The following is an 18,056-nucleotide window of genomic DNA, read 5'->3' as shown; positions in this document are numbered from 1 at the left end:
CTGAAACGAACTCCTTAGACTCGTCAAATCTTTCCATAAGGTAAGTCCTCAAGGAAGCCAATGCCTTGACTTCTCTAAACTGCTTCTCTAATGTAATGTTATGACAGAGACAGAACAATATGATTGACACAAATGCATCTCTAACTTTTATAGTGCATCTGACAAAGTTTAGCTTTTATGTTCTGACATAAATATTACTTCCTGTTTGAGTTCTAATTAATTGTATTCCCACTATCATTCCCTGGGTGGTTTGATTACACTTTATATTCAACATGGCAAACTTTGATAAGCAGCTGTTGCCTTCTCACAACCATAGATTTTCACGCTAGGTGGCGCTATTGCCTATCGATGGCCCGTTCCCTAGTTTTACTTGGATGTCCACGTAACCGCGTACGTATTATGCGCGCCTCTGTTGCCCCAAAAAAATTGAGAAGGAAAACTTAATAGAAATGGCGGAGGGTGCAACATCTCTGAAGGGTTTGCGAGCTCAAATGGGTAAGAAATACACTTAGCATAACTAATTATTGATGTGCCAATGTAGCTACTTAATGAAGTCGAATTTCCTCTACGTTGCTTGCTAAGTGACCCCTCTACCGGTAACCTACTCATTTTGAACATGTTTTGTGGCTAGCAAGCTAACCTTATCCGCTGACAAAAGGAGTTGGAAGTCCGCAACTCTGATCCCCTCCGGCCAGTTTGAAAGCTAGCTGTACAACCTACTAAGCTAGCTGCATGAACATCAACGTTTACCGGGTCATTTATTTTGCCCTATATGTAACTAGTACAACGTTCCTATTGAATGTACTTATTGTAAAATCACATTTAAAACCTACTCTAACTGAGCCATAGTAGCAGAACCAGAGAGCCAATCGTTGTTGGATCCAAAATTAAATGTAATCACCGGTTGGAACGGATCTGTGTGCGCGCTGCTGAGGCGCCATAAATTGCTACCTAGCTAACGTTACACATCAAACTTGTTGAAATAGTTGCCTAAATAGTTGCCTAATTAGCTAGCTAATTATTAACTAAATAATTAATTTGCCAATAAGCATAGTTTACTTAGCTAGCTGGGTAGCTAACTTATACAGTTAGCGTCATAACAGTGCCTATTTTCTGCTAATTTAACTAATACTAGCTACGGTAGCTACTTTATGGTCATCTTTGACATCTCGAAGTTCAAGCTAGGAGGTAACGTTAGCCAACGACTTGCTAGCCATTGTCTGCGAAGGAGCAACCCGTATTTTCTGGTTGGCTAGTTAGTTTAATCAGATTGACCCTGGAGAGGCTGCACGAAACTGTCGTGTAAACTACTCAAATTGTCTGTTGGTATGTTAAATGACGCTAGGCTAATTCTAAAACAGTGATGTGCAAGTAACGTCAGCTACGTAAGTATTGCTATTTTTTTGTGCCTGTCTTAATGCCCAGAAAGGACGTTTGTTGTGGTATTCCTGAGGGCTTTGAATGAGAGTATTCCCGTGGGCTTTGGATGTTGACAGGTTTTGACCTGGAACTGGGAGGTGATTGGTGGTTTCATGGGATTTGAGAGGAAGTTATGGTGGTTTTTGTGTGTTGCATGCCTAGCTAGCTAATTCCTCTCTAGAGACAAGTCACCAATGCACAGTTTTCCCTCAATGCATGTGGCTCATTGGTTTTCAAGCAGTGAAGAGAATCTGAAATGAAACTATTTGTCTAAGCTTGTTGACATGTGACAGATTCCGTTGTCTTGGCAAGGTAGCTAGCTGCTACATTTATTTGATTTAACCTTTATTTAACTAGGCAAGTCAGTGACGGCCTACTGGGGAACAGTGGGTTAAACTGCCTTGTTCAGGGGCAGAACTACAGATTTTACCTTGTAGATCGAATCCCCGAGCTGACATCACGATGTCTGACGTGGTTTTGCACTGAGTTCCACAGACACTGAACCAAAAGTCCACAAAGCTGCTCATGGGATGATGACTGTCCATTTACTGCTAGTTTTCTTGGATGCAGTCAGTGATAAGGGGTTGTTTGTTTCTTGTGTATTTGGTTCCACTTTTTCACTGTACAAAATTGCTGTATAAGCCAACACTTTTTCTGTCTTAACATTGTTAACAGAAGTTATTTTACGTTGTAAACTGGGCCTCTTCCTGAGTGGCAGCCAAATGCACAGATGTTCACTGTTTGTCTGCATCAGAAGGTCTGAATGCCTAGTTTGTTTTGTACTCAAACTGTTGGACTGGGCTGAAATGCTAGTGTTTCTTTCCATCAACATACCAGGCGTGAAGGGGTGTTTCTGAAAGTAGGTCATATCTTTTCTTCATCCACTTTCTCATTCACTATTTTCACTCTGAAAGCTATATCCACTGAAATATGTGTCTTTGTGAAAGTATTTTCCAGAGAGATTCAATCTTGCCCGTCAGTGAACTGCTGAGAAAGAGGGTGATGAGGGGAGGTTTGAAAAACCCAACCGCACTGTGTTCATAGATAGGAAGGGTAACAAAAGAATGGCTGGAATCCAGGACAGTGTTGAAACACACAAATACTTGGTTATCTCCGCAAGATTGTGGGTTGTACCTACACTGTCATTATGAGTGCAGATCAGATGCCTGTGACTGGAACCTAGCAAGGCTATCTGAATCCTGGCTCTGCCTGGCCTGAAGAATCAAAAGCATGAAAAATATTTCTGAATTGTTCTGAGGGAACCCGAAGGAGGAAATAGTTTAGCCTTTTTTTGTTCGGAAGATTGTAGCAATGAAACAGAAACAACTAGTTAGGAGGAGTTCCTCTCATCCCTGTCTTCTACAGGAGGTTAACCCTGAGTTCAGAGGTCATGACATGCTACAGTCTGAGATTGCAGAGCCCCCGACAGTGACACGGTTTGGTTTCATGGCAGGCATTACAGCACAGAGAGAAATGAGCCCCAGGCAGGTCAACTCTTTTATCGGGTGAATAAGAGCTGATTCATGTGATGCAGTAAAATATCATGGAAGTTGGATGTGCCCACTCATATAATACATCAATAAAAATACATTTAGCCTCATAAATAATGAAACATGTTCAATTTGGTTTAAATAATGCTAAAATAAAGTGTTGGAAAAGAAAGTAAAAGTGCAATATGTGCCATGTAAAAAAAAAGCTTGCTCAGAACATGAGAACATATGAAAGCTGGTGCTTCCTTTTAACATGAGACTTCAATATTCCAAGGTAAGAGGTTTTAGGTTGTAGTTAATATAGTATTTATATGACTATTTCTCTCTACCATTTGTATTTCATATACCTTTGACTATTGGATGTTCTTATAGGCACTTTAGTATTGCCAGTGTAACAGTATAGCAGTATTGCAATGTCCGTACTGTGAGACGCTTAAGACAGGGCGGACAGCTGATCGTCCTCGCAGTGGCAGACCACTAGTAACATCTGCACAGGATTGGTATAGCCGAACATCACACCTGCGGGACAGGTACAGGATGGCAACAACTGCCTGAGTTGCATCAGGAACGCATAATCCCTCCAGTTCTCAGACTGTCCTCAATAGGCTGAGAGAGGCTGGACTGAGGGCTTGTAGGCCTGTTCTAAGGCAGGTCCTCACCAAACATCACCGGCAACAACATCACGTATGGGCACAAACCCACTGTCGCTGGACCAGACAGGACTGGCAAAAAGTGCTCTTCACTAACGAGTCGGGGTTTTGTCTCACCATTTGTGATGGTCGGATTTGCGGTTATCGAGGCCTTCACTCTGGAGCGGGATTTCTGAGGTGGAGGGTCCATCATGGTCTGGGGCGGTGTGTCACAGCATCATCAGACTGAGCTTGTTGTCATTGCAGGCAATCTCAAACCTGTGCGTTACAGGGAAGACATCCTCCTCCCTCATGTGGTACCCTTCCTGCAGGCCCATCCTGACATGACCCTGTAGCATGACAATGCCACCAGCCAGGCTGCTCGTTCTGTGTGTGATTTCCTGCAAGACAGGAATGTCTGTGTTCTGCCATGGCCAGCGACGAGCCCGGATCTCAATCCCATTGAGCAAGTCTCGGACCTGTTGGATCGGAGGGTGGGGGCTAGGGCCATTCCCCCCAGAAATGTCTGGGAACTTGCAGGTGCCTTGGTGGAAGATTGGTGTAACATCTCACAGCAAGAACTGACAAATCTGGAGGAGATGCGCTGCGGTACTTCATGCAGCTGGTGGCCCCACCAGGTACTGACTGTTACTTTTGATTTTGACACCGCCCTTTGTTCAGGGACACATTATTCAATTTCTGTTAGTCACATTTCTGTGGAACTTGTTCAGTTTTTGTCTGTTGTTGAATCTTGTTATGTTCATACAAATATTTACACATGTTAAGTTTGCTGAAAATAAATGCAGTTGACGGTGAGGACGTTTCTTTTTTGTTGAGTTTAGATGCTTTGTATCAGTTGACTGTATAAGCATTGAGCCTAGGCCTATCCACTCCATTGTGCTTGTTGGCCTGCCATGAGTGATGCTGATGAAACGTGATGTGTGTGTTACACATCTGAGACAGTCCTTGTGTGAACCCAACTCTGGTCAGGGCATTCTGTCATTAGCCAGTGAGAATGGAGCTCAACCTGCTGTCGTCAAGGTGTCATCATCCCGGTGGCTCTGGAAATAGCCCCGGCTTACCTCTGAGTGAATGTGTCCCCAATCATCCTGGACAAGATCTGCTGTGTGTGTGTGTGCACCCTCATCGCAGCTGTGCCCGGTGAAGACTGTCATTATTAGACAGTGTGCACACATTCCCCTCCAGGTATCTGCAGTACTGCACTTCCTGCTTGCCAAGAAACACCCAACCATTGCTATTGCTGGGCCCCAGAGGGAATTAGAGGTCACTTCACTGACCCACTGAACTCACTATTGTCTCTGACTGATATTTGTGTGTGTGTGTTGAGTGGTGGATGGTTGTGTTAAGGGTGGGGGGTGGGGGGGGGCTGTAGTTTCTTTGTGCCCTGTCTACTGACGAGTGGCTGGACTCTGCTTTATTTTTGGCTGACTGGTACTGAGCACTGAGGTGTCAATCTCACTGTGGCTTTGGACAGGAGGCACGAATGCAGCAGTCCGCATGTCTTCTTCAGCAGTGGCCCAATGTAAATTTATTGAGTTTGAGTTTATTTTTTTTATTTTTACAGGGACAGTGCACATTAATCAACATTTCAGTAAAAGTGCCGGTTTTAGCCAACCGGCTAATTTTCAACCGCAGTCCCTGGGCAGGTTATTAAAAACAATTACAATATAGACAATAGCAACATAGAACAAGCAAGACATAGCATACAGACAGAGCAACATAGGACAAGCAAGACGTAGCATACAGACAGAGCAGCATAAAACAAAAAGCAGCAAGACAAAATTCATAAAAGCAACAAAGTGTTTCCACACCTCACAAGCTACAGACAACAGACAACAAGGAGTGGCAACACACAGCTAGGGACCATGTTCACAACTCTGATTGACCTTTAGCCATGTCTTCAAGCATTTTGTGAAAGTGTCATATGTGGTGCAGTTATGTGTGTCTGATGGCAGTGTATTCCAGACATGGGAAGCTCTCACAGAGAATGCAGATTTACTAAAGGTGCTTTTCCTTAGGGGAACTATACAGTCACCTCTCATGGCAGACCTTGTGGATCTACTGCCATATGTCTGGGTTTTCTGTTTAACAAAAATATTGAGTGGAGGGGGAGCCAGGCCATTGAGGATCTTGAATACAAGACATGCGTCGGTGTATTGCACAAGATTTTCCCAACTCAAGAGCTCATGCTTTCTAAGGATGTGACAATGATGATGGCTATTGGGCTTCCAATCAAGCACTTTGAGAGCCTGTTTGTAGACAGACTGAATAGGTTTTAATGTTGTACAGCAAGCTTGGGCCCAACTAGTCAAGCAGTATGTTAAGTGGGGGAGTATCATAGATTTGAAGTACAGTTTTGCTACCTCTGTAGTCAAACAATTTCGTATAAATCGGAAATTAGCTAGGTTGAATTTGGTTATTTGAATTACCTTTTTCACATGCTTTTTAAAAGAGAGGTTGGAATCAAGTATATTGTGAATAGTATGTAATTTATGAACAAAAGGTTATATGCCTCATACTCTTTTATATTGGTGTTCATTACCCATAGTGCTTTGAAGTTAGACATTTCCTGTTTGAACACTGGTGGTTTTGTCCGGCTGTGAACAGAACTGCAGCTGCATGATGGTGCAGGCTGGCCTGCTTCCTGTTTATGACCAGTGCCTGCCCTGTCTGTGGAGCCATGATGAGTGTTCCAGGACAAGACAGGTGCCCCCGGATGAGTTGGATTTTACTGCCTCCCCTAACTGCTCTGCCTGGGGGATGTTTCCTAGCCTAGCTAGCCTAATCAATATAGCCAGTCTATTTACTATGTTGTGTGTGATTATAGAGTGCAAAGCTGTTGCAGTGCATACTGTACCCTAACTGCCTAATAGGATAAGTTAGGTACCACAGACTAATCAGTGAGGTGTTTCCCCCCATCGCAGCAATGTAGTGCCGCTGTAGCTAGCATGCATAGACTAATTGAAATGGCATGTCCTCTATGGTTTGATGAAGGAAAAAAAAGTAGGTTGTTTTTAAACATATTGTATTTTAGTTGTGGACATAAAATAAAACATATTTTACCAGGTTAGTCTCATTGTTAATCTGTGTTTTACAAGAGAGACCTGGCCAAAATGGCAGCACACAAAGTTGCAGACACATTTACATCATAAAACATGAAGCGCTACAGTTAAAATAAAAAACATACATTTACATACAGAAAATCAAGATGTTTCGGGAAAGCGTGGTGCAACTGTGGGTCAGAACATTGATAGCCCTCTTTTATTTTCCATCATAGGTTGAACACTAACTTCAAACACATTTTGAAATGGGATGAGCTCCTGACGTTTTCGGACCTTTTCAAGCTCGTTCCAAGTGGAAGGGCAGAGTCCTAAAAAGCTTTTTGCCCTAGCTCTGTACGGGCCTTAGGCACAATCAGCTAGACACAGTCATCTGTGCACAGACGGTAGTTTTCATTTGACTGCTAGACAATGTAGTTACAAAAGTAAAATGGTAGCTGTCTCAATATGGCCTTATAAATAAAAATATACCAATGATTGAATCTCTGAAGAGCTAACGAAGGCCAACCCACTCTCATGTAGAGGGTACAGTGATGTGAGAGCTTTGGAGTTAGTAACAAACCTCAGCTCCTCATGGCTTTTATTTGTATTTATTTTTTTATTGCAGAAAAAACAGACAATGGCAAAATAAATGCAATACTCTTTCTGCATGCTCAACACAAAGTACAGTTAATGTATTTTTTGTTTCATCGGGTAATGATTAGCACGGTAATACTTATGGATCATTCTGAAAGAGACCTTTGACCTTGTTAACAAGCAGGTATTTGTGTGGTAATAACCAGACTTTTCCCCCAACATATATTATTGACAAATGTATTCCAGTAAGTCGTGACATAAGGAATTGATTCTATATCCCTTTTAAATAAAGCAGGGATGTATCTGTTGTTCTGAGGGAGCAAGGAGAAACACATTTTCCCTATTGGAGAGTCAACTGGATTAAGCGAGGGCAGGTCAAGAAGGTGAGGTCTGGTTACACCTCTAAATAACATGAGAGTTCCAGATGGAATAGCATCAGACTATGGCGAACTCTCTAGGTGTGACAGGGATATTGTAAAGAGAGAAATTCCTTATAATGATTGACAATCCTTCTGCATTAAAACGTTGACTCATCAGCAGGATATGATTATTAAACCAGTTCTTAAAAAAATAGACTTGTTTCTATACAAAATATCCTTATAGTTCCAAATGAAATACCTATGCGGGGAAAAATGGTTTATTAACGACCACGCTAAGTATACTAGTCTATGAAAAGCAGATAATATTTTTAGGAATCAAATCATTGTTATAGTTACAAAGTACCATAAAATTGAAGCCACCAAAACGGGAGAAGATATGAGGGATGAAACTCCAAATTGAAGTTGTATTCTTTAGGAAATGTTTAGCCCAATTTATCTTAAGTATTATTCAAAGTATGAAAATCTGAAAAAAATTAGACCACCATATTCATGTGTTCATAGCGACAGATTTCCTAATATAATGTGTATGATTTATCCAGGAAGTTAAAGCATCTGGTCAACCGGTTTCCTTATTTTGTTGAGATGTATGGACTGGGCTGCATAAGTAAGTCTGGAGATGCCTTCAGCTTTAGAAAGCAATACTTGACCTTTTCAAGGATAAATCCCTCAGCAACCAATGGTTAAACCTTTCTTTTCAAAAATAGGTATGAAATGTAATGAGCATCTCTCCTGTTGATCCTTAGATATGGTAATCCCAAGGTACGTTACTTTTTCCTTGACTGGAATATTGCATATAGAGGGTATCACACAGTCTTTAACAGCAAACAATTCACACTTATAAAGGTTTAGGCAAAGACCAGATTCTTTGGAAAATATATTTCTCACATCGACTGCTCTAGGAATCTGGTCAGCATCTTTCAAAAGGAGGGTGGTGTCATCTACAGGCTTACTGGTGATGATATCTCTGTCAGCAATAGAGATCCCTTTTATATTGCTGGATTTAACAAAACTTGTAAAAGTTGGGTTGCAAGCAGGAAGAGGTAAGGTGAAATTGGGCAACCTTGCCTAGTTCCTCTTTTCAATTCTAGGAGGAGTGCCATGCTCTAATTTAATGGAACTGTTCCCATTCTCCTCATGTTAGTGTCCAGCATGCGTTATGATGTCACAGGGACAAACATGTACAAGATATCACCATAATCAATTACAGGCACGAAAATAGCGGAAACAAGCCTCTTTCTCTCTTCAAAAGAAAAACATGACTTATTATGAAAATAAAAACCCAACTTGAACCTTTGATGTGGGTTTTAAAGGTGAGACACTCCTCTATCAAGAGACCAAAGTACTTGTAAGTTGCTTCTCTTTATACTCTATCTGCATAGTGACTATACATGGGAGAGTCTGAGGTTTCGTCTTAGATTTTGTGAAAACCATCAACTTTTTCAGCATTTTAAAAGCTACTTCAGCTGACAGAGCTGAGTCTGGACAATAGTAAAGGTAGATTGCAGTTCTTCAAAGGCCTTATTCAATGTTGCGGCACAACAATAAATAACTTTCAGCATAAAAATGAAAACTAGCATTTGACACGTCATTATTAAAGGGATTCTTCGGGATTTTGGCAATGAGGCCATTTATCTACTTCCCCGTAGTCCGATGAACTCATGGATTCCATTTGGTCTGTGTGCGGTTTGAAGAAAGCTGCTAACTAGTGATAGCGCAAATGCTAACTAGCGTCAGCGCAATGACTTAAGTCTAAACTCATAGATTTCTAATTGTGCTAAAACTAGTTAGCATAGGCTCGCAAAACTTCCTCCAATGTTCTTCATACTGGACACAGAGACATACAAATGGTATCGAGAAGTTAAAGTTCAACATTTTGGGGCGGCAGGGTAGCCTAGTGGTTAGAGCGTTGGACTAGTAACCGAAAGGTTGCAAGTTCGAATCCCCGAGCTGACAAGGTACAAATCTGTCGTTCTGCCCCTGAACAGGCAGTTAACCCACTAGGCCGTCATTGAAAATAAGAATTTGTTCTTAACTGACTTGCCTAGTAAAATTAAATAAAAATATGACTCATTGCCAAAATCCATAAGTGTCCCTTTAATATAAATAGAGAACTGTGGTCCTGCCCCCTTCTGGACAGTTAACCTATCTGGTGTCTTGCCATCAGAACTCTATGTCCAGTTTCTGACACACAGCTTTTGAACCAAGAGACTGCCTGATCAGATAATTCTGTGTTGGCAACAAGTCTTTGCAACATGTCATGATCAACTGTGTCAAATGCCTTTGATGTGTTAATAAGGGTGCTGTTTCTTGTCCATGGCATCAATGATATAATTAACAACATTTGTTGCTGCATTTGTTGCTGCAGTAGAAGTGCCATGCTGTTTTCTGAAACCTGATTGAAACGTAGATAAAATGCCATTGAAACGTAACTCCAATTGACATCGGCTAGGCAGGCAAATGTGTTGTGTGTGTGCTGATGGTTTTGCTTAATACCTTCACTCCGTCACCATTGCTGTTGTCCCCATTGACATTACTGTTATAAAAACGCCACCCACGCTCTTGTCCAGCTTTGTGCTGCGTCATCCAGTCTGTCTGATTTACAGCAGCCAGCCCACTCGGGTCTAATGTATGCTTATCAATGCAAATCTCCATAGTGATGGATGCAGATGCCCTCTCCCTCCTCTTGTCAGCTCTCCTTTCAGTGTGCACAAGGACACCTGGCTCTTTCAGTTCTACAATACGTGGTCCTGTGTGGCTCAGTTGTTAGAGCATGGCTCGAACCCAGGATTGTGGGTTCAATTCCCACGGGGGACCAGTATGAAAATGTATGCACTCACTTTCAGTTCTACAATACGTGGTCCTGTGTGTCTCGAACCCAGGGTTGTGGGTTTGATTCCCACGGGGGACCAGTACGATAGCAACAAGTAAGTTGCTCTGAATAAGAGCTTCTGCTAAATGACTAAAATGTAAAATATGTGTAAGTCTGTGGTGAAAAGACCTGAATAAAAGCATTATATTAAATTGAAACCCCTATTGCATTGTCCAGTTAATGTAGGCTAGTCTATGACTAATATTAACTTTGGATAAATTGATGGTATCACTAGTCTCCCAGGTGTGGCAGAGTTAATGGGTATGGACTGGAGCATAGGTGGTGTAACCAGGGACTCAGTCCTTTTATTGTTGCTATGGTGTACTGTTATTTGCATGCTTTGTGCTGGAGGAGAGGGCACACTGTTTGCCCACTGTCCTCCTTTGTGAGTGACCGAGAGGATGAGGACAGTGACTCAGACAATCCCTTTTGCATATTCTCTATATCCTCTGGCCTGCTCTTTTAATCTGCGTCTGTGAGGGTAGAGTGCACCTACTTCTAATCACGCTATCACACAAGCAGGGAATTATTTCAACTTCTTTTAAAGATTACCGTCTTCAGTGGAACTCTTTGGATCGACAATCAGACTCTTGCCTGGGCCAAGAGTCTGTCTATGAATAGTGTGAACACTCCAAAGGAACTCAGACCCCTCAAAAGAGCCCCAGATGTGAATTGAACTATCTCGAGAGGTTGTCTGAGTTTGGTTTGCTTGAATTCTGTGCCCCAAAAAAGGGACCAGATCAATGTGAACACAAAGCTCTCCACGTTCGCTTGTCGTTATTCCCACACCACACAGTAGACTACTGCAACACCATTTCCCCTGCCATAACCCCTCACATTGGTGAGAGAAGATGATGTGCAGGTTCGTGGGAAAAGAACGTGTGCTGTTTATGGATATTGATTAGAGATTGTCAAGGATGCACAGAAATTCAAATATACAGTTTTGTACTGACATGATGTTAAGATTATTTTTTATTTAACCAGGTAAGCTAGTTGAGAACAAGTTCTCATTTGCAACTGCGACCTGGCCAAGATAAAGCATAGCAGTTCGACACATACATGGAATGAACAAAACATACAGTCAATAATACAGTAGAAAAAAATAAAACAAAGTCTATATACAGTGAGTGCAAATAAGGTCAAATAAGGGAGTTAAGGCAAAAAATAGGCCATGGTGGCGAAGTAATTACAATATGGCAATTAAACACGAATGGTAGATGTGCAAAAGATGGATGTGCAAGTAGAGATACTTTGGTGCAAAAGGAGCAAAATAAATAAATACAGTATGGGAATGAGGTAGAAAGATGGGCTGTATACAGATGGGCTATGAACAGGTGCAGTGATCTGTGAGCTGCTCTGACAGCTGGTTCTTAAAGCTAGTGAGGGAGATGGGAATCTCCAGCTTCAGTGATTTTTGCAGTTCGTTCCAGTCAGTGGCAGCAGAGAACTGGAAGGAAAGGCGACCAAAGGATGAATTGACTTTGGGGGTGACCTGTGAGATATACCTGCTGGAGCGTGTGCTACGATTGGGTGCTGCTATGGTGACCAGCGAGCTGAGATAAGGCGGGGCTTTACCTAGCAAAGACTTGTAGGTGACCTGGAGCCAGTGGGTTTGGCGACGAGTATGAAGCGAGGGCCAGCCAACGAGAGCGTACAGGTCGCAGTGGTGGGTAGTATATGGGGCTTTGGTGACAAAACTGATGGCACTGTGATCGACTACATCCAGTTTGCTGAGTAGAGTGTTGGAGGCTATTTTATAGATGACATCCCCGAAGTCAAGGATCAGTAGGATGGTCAGTTTTACGAGGGTATGTTTGGCAGCATGAGTGAAGGAAGCTTTGTTGCGAAATAGGAAGCCGATTCTAGATTACATTTTTGATTGGAGATGCTTAATGTGAGTCTGGAAGGAGAGTTTACAGTCTAGCCAGACACCTAGGTATTTGTAGTTATCCACGTATTCTAAGTCAGAGCATTTAGTTTTATTTGCGTTTAAGAGCAGTTGGAGGCCACGGAAGGAAAGTTGTATGGCATTGAAGCTCGCCTGGAGGGTTGTTAACACAGTGTCCAAAGATGGACCAGAAGTATACAGAATGGTGTCGTCTGCGTAGAGGTGGATTAGAGAATCACCAGCAGCAGGAGTGACATCATTGATGTATACAGAGAAGAGTCGGCCCGAGAATTGAACCAGAGGCCCGGACAACAGGCCCACCGATTTGACACACTGAGCTCTATCAGAAGTAGTTGGTGAACCAGGCAAGCTAATAATTTGAGAAACCAAGGTTGTTGAGTCTGCCAATAAGAATGTGGTGATTGACAGAGTCGAAAGCCTTGGCCAGGTCAATGAATATGGCTGCACAGTAATGTCTCTTATCGATGGCGGTTATGATACCGTTAAGGACCTTGAGCGTGGCTGAGGTGGACCCATGACCAGCTCGGAAACCAGATTGCATAGCGGAGAAAGTATGATGTGATTCAAACATCTCAGACGGTACAAAAGAGAGGTTGAACAGGCTAGTAATAGGGGTTGCAACAATTTTGGCAAGAGAGTGTCCAGATTGTCTAGCCTGGCTGATTTGTAGGGGTCCAGATTTTGCAGCTCTTTCAGAACATCAGCTATCTGGATATGGGTGAAGGAGAAATGGTGGGGGCTTGGGCAGGTTGCTGGGCAGTTGACCCGGGGTAGGGGTAGCCAGGTGGAAAGCATGGCCAGCTGTAGAGAAATGCTTATTGAAATTCTCAATTATAGTGGATTTGTCTGTTGTAACAGTGTTTCCTAGCCTTAGAGCAGTGGGTAGCTGGGATGAGGTGCTCTTATTCTCCATGGACTTTACAGTGTCCCAGAACGTTTTTGAGTTTGTACTGCAGGGTGCAAATTTCTATTTAAAAAAGCTAGCCTTAGCTTTCCTAACTGCCTGTGTATATTGGTTCCTAACTTCCCTGAAAAGTTACATATCACGGGGGCTATTCGATGCTAATGCAGAACGCCACAGGATGTGTTTGTGCTGGTCAAGGGCAGACAGATCTGGAGTGAACCAAGGGCTACATCTATTCCTGGTTCTACCATTTTTTTGAATGGGGCATGCCTATTTAAGATGGTGAGGATGGCACTTTTAAAGAATAACCAGGCCTCGTCTAGTGTCGGGATGATGTCAATGTCGTTCCAGGATACCCCGGCCAGGTCGATTAGAAAGGCCTACTCGCAGAATTGTTTTAGGGAGCGTTTGACAGTGATGAGGGGTGGTCGTTTGCTCGCAGACCCATTACGGATGCAGGCAATGAGTCAGTGATCGCTGAGATCTTGCTTGAAAACAGCAGAGGTGTATTTGGAGGGTGAGTTAGTTAGGATGATTATCTATGAGGGTGCCTGTTTACGGATTTGCGGTTATATCTGGTAGGTTCATTGATAAATTGTGTGAGATTGAGGGCATCAAGCTTAGATTGTAGGATGGCTGGAGTGTTAAGCATGTCAAGCATTTGTTTGCAATATGTTGATCTATAAGCTAAGATGGCTTCATAAGCTGTTTAATGATTGTGGGATTTGAATAGTGTGAAGACAACATATTTGGTGAGAATCCATAACATGGTCAAAGTCCATTCTAGCTCTTAAAGGGGCAGTAGCCTACATTGGGTGTACAATTTTAAATGATTTAATCAGCAGTTATTCTACTGGTATTTTAATGTTACCAATACTATTTACATGTTCATTTTATCTTCTGATTACAATTGTCATCTTTTAACAAAATGCTATCTATTAGCTTCCAAAATGTAAGTAGGTAAGTATATCTAGTTGTCCGATAGCACATTCTGATGGAGTGGCTTGTCCTGTATTTTTACCCAGAGTGCATTGAGTGAATGTTGGAAAAATACACAGAACAAAAATATAAAATCAAAATGTGAAGTGTTGGTCCCCATCTTTCATGAGCTGAAATAAAAATATGCACAAAATTTGTTTACATCCCTCTAGGTGAGCATTTCTCTTTTGCCAAGATAATCCATCCACCTGACTGGTGTGGCATATCAAGAAGCTGATTTATACAGCATGATCATTACACATGTGCGCCTGGGTAAAATAAAAGGCCATTCTAAAATGTGCAGTTTTGTCAAATGACACAATGCCACGGACTTCTCAAGTTGAGGGAGTGAGCAATTAGCATGCTGACTGCAGGAATGTCCACCAGAGCTGGTTTATGGTAGAGAAAAGAGAAAAGTACATTTCTCTACCATAAACTGCCTCCAATGTCATTTTAGAAAAATGTGTCAGTATGTCCAACTGGGCTCACAACCCCTGACCACCTGTAACCACACCAGCCTAGGACCACCTCATCTGGCTTCTTCACCTGCGGGATCGTCTGAGACCAGCAACTCAGACAGCTGATAAAACTGAGTAGTATTTCTGTCTATAATAAAGCCCTTTTGTGGAGAAAAGCTCATAGTTGGCTGGGCCTTGTGCCCCACCCATGGCTGTACTCTTGCCCAGTTGTGTGAAATCCATAGATTAGGGCCTATTGAATTCATTTAAATTGGCAAATTTCCTTATATGCACTAATTCAGTAAAATCGTTGAAACTGTTGCATGTTGCGTTTTTTATATTTTTTTGTTCAGTGTATCTTGGTTCCTTTCTAATCATAGCAATGTAAATGCATAGAGTACTCGGTCCTAACGAAGTTGAATTTAACTGGCGGTAGAGTTAAATCCTCATTCAAAGGCGAGGGCAATGTGAATTCTTTACTTTTTTTTTTACCCAGAGCCCTGCCCAACTACATGGCATGCTACCTCAGACCTGGCCCCTGATGACAGACCACAGACTTTCATTTGATAAATGTGGTCAATATATTGCCCAAGTGTTCATGTAAAGGAACTACTAACCTAAAATTGGTCATTATGAAATTGACTGCAATCTTTTTAAAGAGAATTGTTCTGGATTTTGGCAATGAAGCCCTTTATCTACTTCTCCAGAGTCGGATGAACTGGTGAATACCATTTTTATGTCTCTGCGTGCATTTTGTAGGATTTTTCTATCTTGCGTTTGCGCAATTGCTAACTAGCATGCTAGCTGTTCCCATAGACTTCCAATAATTGTGCTAATGCTAGTTGGCATTGGTTTGCAAATCTACCTCAAACTTTCTTCATACTGTATGCAGAAACATAAAAAGGTATCCACAAGTTCATCTGACTTAGGGTTCCTGAGTGGCGCAGCGGTCTAAGGCACTGCGTCTTAGTGCTAGAGTCGCCACTACAGACCCTGCTTCGATTCCAGGCTGTATCACAACTGGCCTTGATTGGGAGTCCCATAGTGCGGTGCACAATTGGCCCAGCGTCGTCCGGATTTAGCCCGCGTAGGCCGTCATTGTAAATCAGAATTAGTTCTTAACTGCCTTGCCTAGTTAAATAAATAAAACAATAAAATCCTTCACTATCCATTTTAAAATGATTTCAGTTGTCTTGGGTCTCTGAAAAGACTGGTGCTTGGCTTGGAATGAGTGTGAATTGAGGCTTGGATTGACAGTGAGTGAGATGCATAAGCCCTTTTCTGGTTGCAAGCTGTACTCTGCTGAACAGTTGCCATGTGACAGAACTGCCTAAGTCTTGGCAGGGTGAGGAGGACACTAGATGAATGGTGTGTTGTAAGAGTCCCTTTTAGGCCGATGTGATGAGGTTTTCAAGTTCGTCTAGTGGATGATTCCTTATCTGCACCAACTTGGATTAGATTATATATTTTTCCTCTGTTTCATACATTCAAGAGCTGTATATTGGCCTACCTTAATCTAATTTCACACCCTCTCATTGTGTTTTGTTTATTCCCCTGAGGGAAGGATGGATGTTAGTCACTAGCTCATGAGACACCACTACTTAACCATTCACCCCAAATGTGTAATCTAATACTAAGCACCCCTCAGTTTCTAAAGAGGCACTGGGTTAGCTCATTTGTGTGTAAGACCTATCTGAGTCTTATGAAGGTAGGTATCAGATGGCCTTATGACTATTAAAACTTTTCACTTAACCTGGGATTCCCACTCTGAAGCGTGATGAAAGTAAACTGATGTCCACTTCCTATGGGATTATCCACAGACTTTGACCGAGTCATTCATCTGTGACGACCTGAGTGAAATATATTGACGCTGTTCCATTGAAGACTATGGTATTGATGCAGCTTTGTTTGTTTGTCATGTTGGTTTTGTCCTCCCATTGACTTTTGCTATCTGCTCTGTAAAGGCCAATGGCTAAAGATATACATCAATGCCAGTCTGTTTGGGAGTGGAAGAGTGTTGAACTTACAGATCCATTGTCTGTTGTTTTGAGGTTTCTCTTCTCCAGTCAGAACCACACTGATATGGGCTAATGTAAAGAGCTGTAGCATAGTTCTCTTCTGTAGTCCACTTCCTGATTTGGAGTTTCCACTCACTGATAACCTGCCTTGGGTTTTATTGTGTTCATATCCGGATGAGTTTTCTCCCACAGATTCTCGTCCTCTGTATATGAGCTTTCCTGTACTATGCACTCCCACTCAACAAACGGCATGGCAGATAGCAGTGAACACAGAGCACCATCAGGGTCTTGTAAAGAGGGCCATTGTCACCACTCCCCATTGGATGATGCTTTAGTGTTGCCATACTGTCTCACGTTAGGGAGAAGCAGAGGGGAGTAGGGTTCATGGTTCCCTTCTGTTGCACTAAAGTTGTTTATGTATGTGACATAAAGGCATTTAGACAGGACATGTTTTTGATTGACGTTGTTATCCGCTGTCTCAGACTCAGATATTTAAGCATGATGGCTACTTTACTATCCCATACACTCATGGGGCTTTACTAGCCTATAGCACTGAACTGCAGAGACAATGTTGCTGTTTTAATGCTAATTTCATCAAATTCTGCACATTTTCCCATCGGGAAGAGAGAATATTTGACAATTTAATTTTTTAAATTCTAGTTTCCTGTAATTCTACACATTTGTCATGTGGCTGAGAGCGAATTCCGTATTTAAACAAAGTAACTGCAATTATACACATTTTACCATGGCTTATGCCTTGTTCATATGTTATCTGAGGGACTCAAACATTATAACAAAGTCAATGGCGGGCCTATGCCATGACATTGTTTTAAATTTCAGGTTCTTCCTGGGATGTTTGTATAGAAAAGCCCAGCACTGTTAGTGTCGTGACCAAAGCGCATCTGACCCAGTGTGTCACAGAGCCCTGTGTACAGCTGCCTGGCTGACCATTGACGAGGGGGTGGCTGGAGGCTGACTAGATGGATTGTTCTGTAGTGTTAAATCATCTGGATCTCTCTAGAACATGCATTCCTATGGAGGATAAACAAGGCACAGTGTAAACTGCTTGCTCAGCAGCTCCTTATTCCAAAATGATTTTCATTTCATTAGATGTCTTTTTAAATGTATTTTTATTGATCATGCTAGACCGTGTGACTCTCTCTCTGTCTCTCTCTGTCTCTCTGTCTGTCTCTCTCTCTCTCTCCTCTCTCTCTCTCTCTCTCTCTCTGTCTCTGTCTCTGTCTCTGTCTCTGTCTCTGTCTCTGTCTCTGTCTCTGTCTCTGTCTCTGTCTCTGTCTCTGTCTCTGTCCTCTGTCTCTGTCTCTGTCTCTGTCTCTGTCTCTGTC

The 18,056-nt window shown here is 42.2% G+C and overlaps 1 protein-coding gene across 3 annotated transcripts in view; it reads left to right on the top strand.

The window, feature by feature from the left end:
• Positions 1–384: 384 nt before the first annotated feature.
• LOC109905128 (ensconsin) overlaps positions 385–18,056 on the top strand; it is a 49,264-nt gene continuing 31,592 nt past the window's right edge. For 2 of the 3 annotated variants that reach the window (XM_020502319.2, XM_031790062.1), the window contains exon 1: positions 400–495. Coding sequence is in view for 1 of the 3 variants with exons in the window: in XM_031790064.1 (XP_031645924.1) it covers positions 450–495 (46 nt within the window). In the remaining 2 variants the exon portion in view is untranslated. Of the gene's footprint in view, positions 496–18,056 lie in introns of all 3 variants that reach the window. The other variant, XM_031790064.1, reaches the window with a different exon arrangement.

Source organism: Oncorhynchus kisutch, linkage group LG15 (assembly GCF_002021735.2).
Source record: "Oncorhynchus kisutch isolate 150728-3 linkage group LG15, Okis_V2, whole genome shotgun sequence".
Classification (NCBI taxonomy): Eukaryota; Metazoa; Chordata; class Actinopteri; order Salmoniformes; family Salmonidae; genus Oncorhynchus; species Oncorhynchus kisutch.
This window is presented reverse-complemented; position numbering and strand designations above follow the sequence as displayed.